The 12,707-nt window shown below is 38.7% G+C and overlaps 1 protein-coding gene across 14 annotated transcripts in view; it reads left to right on the top strand.

Annotated features, from left to right (window-relative positions):
* The window catches only part of LOC101831756 (solute carrier organic anion transporter family member 1A5), a 107,160-nt gene that overhangs the window by 83,555 nt on the left and 10,898 nt on the right, over positions 1-12,707 (top strand). For 12 of the 14 annotated variants that reach the window (XM_040743513.1, XM_040743514.1, XM_040743516.1 and 9 more), the window contains 4 exons: positions 1,570-1,742; positions 4,659-4,723; positions 5,805-5,922; positions 8,903-10,714. In XM_040743513.1, coding sequence (XP_040599447.1) covers positions 1,570-1,742; positions 4,659-4,723; positions 5,805-5,922; positions 8,903-9,122 — 576 coding nt within the window. In that variant the 3' untranslated portion in view covers positions 9,123-10,714. Of the gene's footprint in view, positions 1-1,569; positions 1,743-4,658; positions 4,724-5,804; positions 5,923-8,902; positions 10,715-12,707 lie in introns of those variants that run through there. The other 2 variants (XR_005876597.1, XM_040743518.1) reach the window with 1 other exon arrangement.

Raw genomic sequence — 12,707 nt, 5'->3', positions numbered from 1 at the left:
GAGCTAGCTGAGTTGTTAAGAGCACTTCCTGGTTTTTCAGTGGACCCGTTTAGTTTCCACCACCCACACAGGGCAGCTCACAACTGCAGCTCCTGGCACTGACACTGTCTTCTGCCTTCCTCAGACACCCACATGCACCTGTCTGAATGCACACAGACACAGAAGCATGCATAGGAATGAACATTTAACATTATACCTTTAAAATACTCTGGACAGAATCTTCCTGTTTATGAGGTAGGTTCTCCAGGAGCCCAGGTTGACCTCACACTAGCCATGTAGTTGAGGTGGGGATAAACTTATCCTTTCATTTATTCATTTATTTATTGTGTGTGTGTGTGCGCACACATGTGTGTGTGCAGATGCGCAGGCACATATGCGTATGGGGGCCAGAAGGCAACCCCAGCTGTTGACTCAGGCCATATCCTCTTTGTGCTTTTGAGACAGGATCTCACTGCCCTGTAATTTGCTGATTCTGTTAGGCTGCCTGGCAAGTGAGCCCGAGGGAGTCACCTGTTCCCACCTTCTGAGCAGCAGAGTTGCAAGCACATCTTCTGAAAGTGCATGTGTGCTCATATGTGGTGGGGATCTGAACTCAGGTCCTCATGTTTGTGCAGGACTTTCAGACTGTGCCATCTCCGTAGCCCCACATCATCATAGTCTAACAGATGAAGAACTAATTACTTTTCCTTGCCTTAAACATGTTATAATACACAATTGGTTGGTCATCAAAATGAAATATAAATTTTGATTCTTAATCAGACCCCAAAACAACAATTAAGAAAAGAATTGACTTTATTGTAGAAATAAACTCTTTTCTTGGAGACATGATGTTATTAGTTAAGTACCTGACTATTCTATCAGCATTCTGAAACACATTTTGCTTACATACTTAAATAGCAGGCTAACACAAAACAGAGAAGTGTGTATTTACTTTTTTAAAGGGTATTTGTAGATCTAGGATGTTGACTTACTGGGTAAAGGTGTTTGCCACCAAGTTTTAACACCAGAAATACATCCCACATTGTAGAAGGATAGAAGTTAGTTGCATAATTTATTCCTTAACTTCTACATATAGTCCTGGCACATACATGTTCACACATAGACATACATATGCACACATATGAACACACACACACACACACACACACAGACATATGCATTTATACCCACAAAGAAAAATCAAACAAACTTGAAAATAAATATAAAAAATAAAATAGAGTGTGCATTCAGGATAATTGATTATTTTTGCAAATTACTCCACGCATTTAGAAAAAAATTACCATTTAAAAAATCTACCCCCTTATATTTTATAGTAGAATTCTGAGACACCAAAAAAGGAGATGGAAATAAAGGAGACAGGAACCTCCATTGTACTTATTTAGTCTTTTTTATTCAGTGGTATTTGTGCTCAAACTAGGGTCCTCATTCAAACTAGATGAGAGCTGTTCCTATCAGCCATGTATTTGACCCCTACATTCTCCATTTTGACATAACTGGCCTTGTAGAAAATACTGAAGGTTGTTGTCCAACATTTTCCTGCCTTATTTAGGACACTTTCTTTTTGGACAGGTGTTTCAAAACTGCAGCTGCATTCGGTCTTCAGGAAACTCATCTGCAGTCCTTGGGCTGTGTAAGAAAGGCCCTGACTGTACTGTCAATCTGCAGTACTATTTGATCATGTCACTAATTGGCTGTTTCATCTACTCTCTATCAGCCATTCCTGGGTATATGGTTCTTCTGAGGTAATAAGTAACTTGTTAATTTAGCTTCCTCTATTCTCGTTTTTAGTAGTGTGTGCGTGGGTGCGCACGTGCGTGTGTGGTGTGTTTGTGTGTGTGTGTGTGTGCTCCTGGGTGGGGAGGTCAGAAGACATTGGGGAATAGTTCTCTCCATTCATTTTGTTTTTGAGGTAGGATCTCTATTTTTTTCTGCTGCTATTCTGGCCTTGTATTCTATCATACCTGGCCTTCAAATTCCCAAGCACTTCTCGTTTCTTCTACTTCACTGTGGGAACGCTGGAGTTACAAATGCATGCCACTGAGTTGGGCTTTTTTAATTTATTCTTTTCTTATGTTCCTGGGTTCTGGGTATTAAACTCAGGTTTTATAAGCTTTGTGCCAAGCACCTTTACACACCAAGTGCCCGGCCAAAACCATTTAGATTCTTCGGTCATTTACTAAAGTTCATTTTCCCAAGACAGGTCCTTGGAGTCATGGTCTCCAGAACCTCAGTGCTCTAAGATACCTTTATCAAGACTCTTATGCTGAGGATTGATGGACTAAACAATAATTCGAAGTTTGCTGGTATTTTCCTTCCTGCCCTTTTCCATGCCCTCATGTCTTCATCATATATGCATGGTGTTTTGTACTGGCAGGAGTGGGAAATTTTGTAGCACTCATTTCCTATGGCTCAGATAACTGGCTGACAGAGTGTGAAACTCTCCGGGTAAAAGGGACCAGACATCCAGAGCTCAATTTCTCTTTAGCAGAAAAACATGAATGCAATAGCAGGTCCTGTCTAACAAGGAGGTACAGGAATGCATCAGCAGATACTCAAGTTTCTAACATAAAGCGTTACACATTCAAAGCCAAGTTTCAAGTCATTTTTTTAGCTGGCATTCTTTCCAGTCTAACAAGCTTCATATCCACTAACAATGCGAAAACAGTTCAATCCTACCTTTACTGGAGTCACTGGAATTGAGAAGTAAAGTTGAGTAACCACAATGCTACAATGCTACATGACATTTGACATTTCCATTATTTTATCCAGAGACTGGACCAAGATTCTCACTCCTCCCTCCTTTTCTCTGTGCTTTCTGTTGTCTTACCCATAGTCCCAATGTGCCCGCCCCTTTCCTTCTCTAACAAATCCCTGTCCCTATTCCTCCTCCTCAGTTTTCCTTCTTTTCTCACCTTAGTCTTAATTCTCTCTTCCCCTCCCCTGCTTCCCAGCTCATCTCCTCTCCTGTCCTCTCCCTTTTCCTCCTCCTCCCTTTTCCCCTCCCCTCCCCTTCTCTTCCCTTGCCTTCCTTCCCCCCTTGGTTCTTTCTTTCTCCTGATTCTACCTTTGGTAGACCTCATTATATAATAGGTTAGATATATGAGTTTATATATTAATTTTCCATTGTAAACAGTATTTTTATATTCCAAATGTGGATGTGGTATATCTGTTCATGGACAGATAAAGGCACCAAATACTGCTAGTTCTGAAGACTTATTATTACAAGCGAGGGAGAATTGACTGTGACATCTGTCTCCCTATCATGTGCCAGGATGGCTCAGCTGATGTGGCTCCATGGTGTCTCCTTTCTCCTACACTAATTCAGGGGCCTCTGTTCTAAAGCAGTGTTCTCAGTTGATAAGGATGAGTTTTGCTCATAGAGGAGGATGGTCACAGGTGAGGGCATGAGAACAGTTATACTCTACCATTAAAACCTCCATGCATTCTCTAGAGATGTTCTCATGTTTACTGCATGCCTGTTCCTACTTCCATGTTCCCTACTTTTCCAATTATCTTACCTTCTGACATTTAAACAACGTGGCTCATAAATGTTTTAATGTGTGATTGTTAAAAGTTTGTGTGTGTGTGTGTGTGTGTGTGTGTGTGTGTGTGTGTGTGTGTGTGTGCGCGCGCACATGTTGAAATGAGATGACATCTTGCAGGAGTTGATTCTCCTTCCACCATGTGGAACTCCATTTGTAAAGCCTGAAGGCAAGCAACTTTACTCACTGAGCCATCTTGTAGGCCATAATGTGTGATTTCTTGATGCAATGGGGTTAAGGTCTATTCAAATTATTGTTCTCACATTTCTTTGCTCTTTCTTGGTGAATTTGATGATTGTGATGTGAATGCTGGATAATGCATTGCTACTGTTTGAACAATACTATTACTCTTGTAGTCTATTGTTTTCCTTGAACTCTGTCATGGAATCCCTTCCAAAATGAAATTACAACATTCACATTTATTATGCTTTTCTTATCCAAGGTGGGAAGAGACCATATTTTAAAAGGATTTCCACACTCCTAATTTATTAAAAATATTTTTAGAATTTTTATCCTGACTGATTTATAAGCTTCCCCCTTTGTAATTCCCAAAACCATCTTTTCCATCCTTGTAGGCATTACAGGAAAGACAAACATGTAAAGTTGTTGACTTCATGTAACAAAGGCCTTATCTTAGTGTCATAGTCTACACAATGGAGTCTTTCTCTGTGTATATGTGGAAATGCCTTTACCATATCTTGAATTTTTATATGTGTTAGCTTTTTTAATCAACATGACAAAAATACCTGGCAAACCATTTAAGAGAAGAAAGGATTATCTGGTTTGTGGTTTCAAAGTTTTGGGTCAATTATGCTGGGATAGCTTGGTGTTCACCATGATAACCAGGAAGCTATTCATCTTGGTTAGCAACCAATGTCTAACCATTAAATGAGTTCCAGCCTGCTTTAGATGTGTGGAGGACAGAGGACAGATTTCAGATGTCATATTCTCTTTCCTCTGTGTGGTGCCAACAGTAGAACAGCAGAGTTCCATTATCCTTGCTTCAAGATAAAAGCTTAACCATCAGGGTCATAAAATATGACTGTCATTGGGAGGATGCTAGTACAGATAAGGGTTGGCATGATGAACTTTAAGATGTGTGTATGCATTTTTCAGGTGTATCAAGTCTGAGGAGAAGTCACTTGGAATTGGACTACATGCATTTTGTACAAGAATATTTGGTATGAAGTTTTCCTAAATATTACATCAATAGTAAATACTTAATAAACATTTTTCTCTTAATAAAAACACAGCAACTCTGTTGTCAACCCAAAACACAACCCTTACCTTAAAGGAAATAGGCTTGGTTTTGTTCTGGAATCAAACGTGAGTCACCATAATGTGGGGACATAGATTCAGGTCATCAAAATATCAGGTTCCAACATGGTTATAGTTTTGTGATGTTTGTAGTTGGAGAAGAAAGGAAGTCATGAATAAGGCACTTCTCAAATATATCTAGGAGTTTGGTGACAGCAAAGAATGGAGTTCTCTTCTCTGGGCTCAGAAATAATCTGATGGAATTCTTAATGTTTGTGTCAGTAGAGGCTAGCAACCTAGTAATTCAAACATCCCTAAAGGTTTCATGTAATCCTCACAGAGATATGAGATCAGACACAGGGGTGGCGCAACAAATGAAGAATAAGAGAGGTAAAGATAATTTGAATCTTCAATATCCCAACTGTCTACATGCAGGATATTCTGATGAACCTGTGGCATGATTAACATACATGTGCTCGGGCCACATTACCCTGACCTTCAGTTCACAAGTCCTTGTGTTTAGAAATAGCAGCTTGTAATTAGTCTGAGAATGAAGTAACTGCAGAGATGATAAATGTTTCACCTTGTCTTTAAAGAGCTTACCTGAACTTAATTACACCTTTCATCTTTTAGTAGATTTAACGATATAGTGAGAAGGAAAATGTTTCTGTTAGATGTATTGAAGAACAGTACAAGACATTTCAGAAAATTCACAAAGCTCATGATTATAAACTCAATGGACGCTTTCTTAGCATCTTATACATAGTTTACATTTGTTGTGATCTAGAAACATTTGATTAACTTACAATTTCTAAACGTAAGTGTAGAGTCGTTGATTCATGATTTGTTTTTTAAGAGAGAAAGTGAGGTACTTCCAAATACAATAACACCTCTCTCTCTCTCTCTCTCTCTCTCTCTCTCTCTCTCTCTCTCTCTCTCTCTCTCTCTCTCTCTCTCTTCTTCCTCCCTGTCAATTGGTTGCGTTTCTTTCTCTCTTCACTGCAGCTGGCATTCCGGCTCCTATTTACTTTGGTGCCTTGATAGACAGAACCTGTTTACACTGGGGAACTCTGAAATGTGGGGAGCCAGGGGCATGCAGGATATATGATATACATAACTTCAGGTAAAGATAAATTTTTAAATGATTTATTTATTTTTACTTTATGCGCATTGGTATGTTGCATGCATGTATGCCTGTGTGACAGTGTCAGATTCCCTGGAGGTAGAGCTACATGCAGTTTCTAAGCTGCCATGTGGGTTCTGAGAATTGAATCTGGGTCCTCTCGATGAATAGCCAGGACTTTTAACTACTGAATCATCAATCCAGACCCAAACGAGAAGATAATTTTGAGACCTACTTTTGTAGTGCATAAAATGTGCTCATTCATATCTAACATTTTCTTGAGTGGTAACATTACATTAGCCTTCATTTTCAGAATGCCCATGGATGGTATAACTTTCCTATTTGTGTATTTTATTATTTCCCATTTTTCTAAAGTGCTTAATACATACATACATACATACACACACATACACATAGACACACACAGACACACATATATTCACATATATATGTATATATATATATATGAAAGAGGGAGCTTCCTAATACCTAAGTCAGAGAGGAGGACTCTTCCCTTCCATAGGAATCTGCATGACAGTCAGCACATTCAGGCAGATCCTGGAATTATGGCTCCTGGAAAGTTCACAGCCTCTCACGCTTATGGCCTGATATAGTAAGAACCTAAATTGGTGCACTGCCCTTGCAATTTTACAAACCGTTTTGGGTGCTATAGCACAGGACTATCTTGATAAGGGACCTGCTATCTGTATTTCACTACCATTCTTATCTCTGGGAAGCCATAGATACTCCACTGCACTTAGTGGTTGGCTGCACCATGAACACAGCGTGGTCCAGTAGAATGATTGTCTTACAAACAAGTTGAGAGTGTCTCAAAGGGAGAGGAGGTTGCCACATATTGAAACAACTGAAGCCATTTTCCTCAAGAACCAGCAGTCCAGGGAGCCTGGCCTTTGAGACCTGGGTAGATCCAGTTGTCTGTGCTTTCAGGCTTTTGATGAAGTAAAAGCAGTCAGTGCCTGGTTCCACCACTCAGTGCTCCACAGGCACCTGTCACTGACAGTGGAGTGAAAGGACTATGGGTTCACTGCTACTCCACACCCGGGGATCATGCTAAGCTCATCTTGAACCACACTTTTGCTGTCCCCTTGCTGTCCCTCCAGGACAGCAGGCCCAAGAAAGCCCACAGAGAAACTTTGCTACAGTCTGAACTGTGCTTCCCCTTGATCTTAAAATAACTTCAGCCAAAGGGAATTTTGGCCCTCTCTAGCTATGTCCTAGTTCTGCTCTGTTTCTGGGTGAGGAGGATACTGAAAGATTCTGGGAAAGAAAAGGGCTGACCGTTGCCCTGTTCCCAAGTGTGTATGGTTTAGACTGGCTGATACACCATTCTCAGACTCGCATTCCCATAGTAACAGCGTAGAAGGGTTCAACTACTTCTGCCATTGTATCTGTGTGGATTAAAGTTCAAGTTACTTGACACACCCAGAATTGTGAGCAAATTCACGCCATATTTCTCAAATTGATTTTGTCAGGGTCTTTTATAACAGTGGCAGGTAAATAAATGAAGATATTAATTAATCTATTATCCATCTAGAAAAATCTCAGTTGTATTTCTAGACTGTTATATCCGAAGTCTTAAGCATCCATACACACATTCTCCACATATACATTTCCACTATAGAAGTAGCCACAATCATTTTCTCTATGCTTACTTAGCTCAGCATTTCCTGCTCAAGGAGTTGTGTCACCCACTGTGAACTGGGTCTTCTTACCCCAATTAATGTCATCAAAATATCTCTCATAGACATAATCCACATAGGCCATAATGAAACTTCCTTTCCAGGATATTCTACATTGTGTGAAGCTGACAGAGTTATATACAAAACCAGCTTTTACTGAGAACATGAAAGGTTTTTCATAGTAATTTAGAAATATTCATATGTCAAAACCACCCATTTCACAAATACATTAAGTCAATAAGCTTTTAATTTACAAAGAGCAAATGCTTATAACAGCTTACAAGTACTTCTAAGATGATGTGAAAGGGAAAATTACCTAATTTATTTCAAGAAGTTTCTACAGTCTTCATGCTTAGACTGGACAAGTTCAGCAAATGAAAAGAATTTGGGGTTGAAGAGTAGGTTCAGGTGTTAAGATCACCTATTGCTCTTGCAAAGGACATGTGTTCAATTCCCATAACCCACCTTGGGCAGCTTACAACTTCCCATTACTACAACCCCCAGGCATGTAGGACTCATGGATTCATACCTACACAGAGACCCTAAACGTACACATAGTTAATAGTAGTAAAAAGTTATTTGATAAATTGATCACACAAGCAAATTAATGCATGAAAATTCACATATTGAATATACTAATACATAAAAATTATTAATTTGATCTATTGTAGATATAGAAGGATTTCAGTATTACAAAAGACTACCTGTGTAATACAACTTGCAAATGCTGAATAGGAGAAAAATGTTGAAAAGTAACGGTATTTTGTTTGACATATGTGTAATCAAAACCGGGGCAAACAAGATAGAAAACAATAGTTCCCTTACCCTGATATAGGGTTAGGTTTTGGCTCAGTATTGAAGAGACTTTACAATAATGGCAGAATTACGGCCTAGTGTGTGGTAATGGTAGAGGCTGCATGGTGGCAGAGAGTGAGGAGGCTGATCATGTTGCATGCTGTGTTAGGAGTTTCATCCTCAGTTAAACCTATGGAAAAGATTCTCACAGACACACCCAGGGATGTACTTCTAAAATGATCCTAATCCAGTCAAGTTGACAGTGGAAACTAGCCATCATCAAAATGAAGAAATACATCTAAACTTGTAGGTTGGAAATTTTTTGACATTTTAACAAAAAGAATTAATAACTCCGCAAAGTAGATTATGTAAATATGCAAAATAATCACCTGAATTTTTTGAAGAATAAATGATCTGTGAGAATACACAAAATTGGCTTTCACTGAACATGTTAAGAAATAATACAGATTAGTTGTTTTCAATAGGCGCATTTACCTTGGGTTGCCAGCAGCTCTAAGAGGATCAAGCTACCTCCCAGCAGTCTTCGTTGTATTACTGGTGAGAAAGCGCCAACTCCCTGGGGAAACTGACTGTCCAGAAATTGAACTTGCAGAGTCGAATCTCACAGAGAAGAAAATCAAATGCATAGATGTGCACAGAAGTCCTGAGATCGAAAAGGATGGAACACTCAAAACTAAGCTCTAATGAGGTTTCTATTGGCCTGCGCAAGACCATGTGCAATGTACATTTGGTTTCATTTCAATCATGAGAGGTACTATAGGAACTCTTTTCTTATCCTTATGGACCTCAAAATTATTTCACACTTTATAAAAATATTTACTCATAGCATTTTTCAAAACATTGAAGTAGCACTTAAGATTTTTCCCAGGGAAGACTCTAATAGCTCCCACACTGAACATTAAATCTTTCTTCACTTGCAAATAGCCTTTTCTTTTTTAACTCAATTAAAACATATCATGTGTTTCTCACGTATCTTCAATAGTGTTTAAACTCTCCCATTCCTTAAACACTATTCAGTTTCATTGAATTTATGCTTCATTGTTGGTATTTAGAACTGAAAATTTACACCTTGGTTTTGTTGCACTGAAATAATGTGTTTGAATTTATCCTATCTATGTGCAAGACATTTGCATATCCCTTTATCTATTTGGGAGTTGTCAACTCTCTGTCTTTTTCACTCTAGACATGATGCTTCCAAACATAGACTTCTCATTAATTAATGTGTCATCTGTTGTTTTCAATCTGTTCTATCATTACTTATATCATTTTGTTTAGACAACTGATAAATTTAATCAGGTTATTTAAAATCATGTAGCAAAGATGGTTGGAACTTTTTCCCCTAGGGTTTCAAATATGGTAAGGAAACTCCCTTTTAAAAGCAAGTATTTGAGAAAGTCAGTCCTTTCCAAATTCCTTTGTAGACATAGGGCTATGTGTTATTGGCCCAGTGTTCATTTTACTCATGTGTCTTCAAAGCACATGGTTATTAATTTCCAAAATCATCTTAGAGTAAAACCATTAAAGAGGAACCAGCTAGAAGGCTCAGTGGAAGGTGATCTTTGCCACCAAGCCTGATTAGGTGGTTTGATTCCCGTCCTGTGCCCTCTTCTGCATGTAGTGAGAGATCCAAGCAGCCTTCCCTGTGGCACTGACACACCCATTCAGGCATGGTCACAGGTACGTGTTTTAGCATGTGGGATTTGGTCTGGGATCTGGGATGTCTTGCTCTCTCTTGGTTCCAGATGAGTCACAGAGAGCAGCAGTGTGGATCCTTGGAAATGGAACTTGTGGGTTATTGGTTTCTCATGTAAGTGACTTCTCCCCAAATAAAATTAACCTATGTTATCATAGTCCCATGTCATCTTAATCTGTGCATCTGTATCTGTACTTCCCCATTTGCAAACAAATGAAAAATGTAGACAGTTTTAGAGTGTGATATAAAATTGGGGTTCATCAAATTTAAGGTACCCAAAAAACAAAGTTGATTGAGGACTGCCCCTCCTAGCCTCAGGAATTTGGACATTTGGCTTCCAGTTGATAACTTTCCTTGAGGAGGATTATGGAATGTATCCTTAACAGAGGAAGCACATCACTGGTCTGGGATTTGAGACTTAGAAGCCTCACCCTACTTCCATTTCACTCTCTGCTTTGTGCTTTGAGGATGTGAAATCTCTGCTTCCTCTTACCACGCCTGATGCTTGTTGCCATAACCTCCTTGCCACGAGGGACTTCTATCCCTTTGGAATCATAAATTAAAATAAACACTTTCTTGTATATATTGATTTGTAGTGTTATTATCTCAATGGCAGAAAGTAACTAACAGAGAAATCATCCTATTTTGTGACTAATAAAGAATGAAGATATTTAAAAGAACAAGAGCTGTTGTTTTAGAGCTGTGGCTCAAAGGACTAGCACGGTCAAAGCTATTTCTTTCTGTTCCTCATTTTCTTCTCTTGAAAGTCAATGATATAAAGTTACACAAATCCCTAAAAATGGGAAGGCTGAAGGAAGGGAAGGTGAGGGGTGGAGGTCAATATACTGTGGTTATTGATGCATAGTAAAGCGAGACTATCTACAACCTAGAGCAGAGTGAAGGCAGGCACAATCTTGAAAGCCCTTTGCGGGAATTGGGATGTTCATGGTAGCAAAATTGACAGCTTCTGTTACTTGAGCTGTGCCCAATCCATGTTCAAGAAGGAAAGTTTCATTTTGCTCTTGCTTTCAGAGGTCTCGGGCTGTGATCAACTCAGCCCTTTTGTTTTGGTTCTGTGTATATGCAGCACATTGGTTAAAAAAAAACCCATAGGAATGAATTTGATGTCCTTACATAGGCTAGTATCTCTTCCAAGGACTTACCACTATGGATCCAACTTCCCTTTTTCTAGGCCCCACCTCTAGGAGTTTATGAAGGTCATTAAGAGTCTGGAAAGGATCTCTCCTGATCTGTACTTTTTGTGGTCTAATTTTTTTGTACATCTATTTTATAACCTAAATAGTTAATAGAATCTCCTCTTTGTATTTTTTCAGGGGCAATCAGTAATCCCCAGCGAGGTAAAATTTTCTTACTGCCTCAAACATCTTTTCCAATGTTCCTTCTTTCGAATCAACCAAAAGTATGTCATCCATATAATGGTAAATGATGGATTGAGGAAATTGTTTGTAAATTGTTTCCAAAGTTTTTTTTTCACAAAATACTGGCACAAAGTAGGACTATTCAACATTCCCCATTACAAGAACTTCCCTTGAAATTACCTAACTGGTTGAGAATTGTTACAGGAATGTATTATGATTGCAAATTTTCCCCTATCTTTTTCTTGTAAAGGTATATTGAAGAAGCAATCTTTTAGATCAATTACTATAATAGGCCATCCTTTAGATATCAAACAAGGCAATGACATCCTAGGCTCTAGAGATCCTATAGGCTGAATTACTTTATTGATGGCACCCAGATCACTATGCATCCTCCATTTATCAAATTTCTTGAAAACAAATACAATAGAATTCCACGGACTGGTAGAGTCTTCTATATGTCCAGCATTTAGCTGTTCCTGAACCAGCTTACCTAATCCTCTAGCTTCTCAGAGGTCATAGGCCATTGACCTACCCAGACACGTTCATCTGTTAGCCATTTTAAGGGTAGGGCTTTTGGTTCCTCTGTAGTTTTTGCACTAGCATCCTGTCTCTGTACAGCCTGCATGGTTGACATCTGTTTTCTGAAGTGACTTACAATATTTTTCTACCATCAAGGGCTTGTTTATGATACATATCTGATACAGGAGGAATGTTAATCTGTTCCATTGCTGTAATAGATCAAAACCCCAGAGATTTATAGCAATGTCTGCTGCCATATGGCCTCAGTAGTTCTCATTGTCCTTTTGGCCCTCTACAGTCAACCCATCTCGTTCTTTGTATTACTTGGGATAAGGTTCCAATCCCTAAGAATTGAATGTTTACTTCTTGTAGGGCCCATCTGGAAGGCCAGGATTTTTGAGTTATATTGGTGACATCATTATCAGTGTCTACAATTCCAATAAAACCTTATTATGGACATTTTGAATTCTTGTTTGTATTTATTTACATTAGAAACAAGCTTGTTGCTGTGAAAAATGTTTTGAAGTTTTATTTAATGTTGCTAATTTTCCTATTGCAAAAATAGAGTTGTGTATTATTTCCATAAATACTATTTATATCTAAAGCCCTAGATTATGTGTTATATAAATATATATAGAAAGATAATGCACTTCTTTATCTGAAACTAAACAAATCACT

Source organism: Mesocricetus auratus, unplaced genomic scaffold, assembly GCF_017639785.1.
Source record: "Mesocricetus auratus isolate SY011 unplaced genomic scaffold, BCM_Maur_2.0 Super-Scaffold_100001, whole genome shotgun sequence".
In the NCBI taxonomy this organism is placed as follows: domain Eukaryota; kingdom Metazoa; phylum Chordata; class Mammalia; order Rodentia; family Cricetidae; genus Mesocricetus; species Mesocricetus auratus.
The sequence above is the reverse complement of the archived record's forward strand: the minus strand, read 5'-3'. Positions and strand labels throughout refer to the sequence as shown.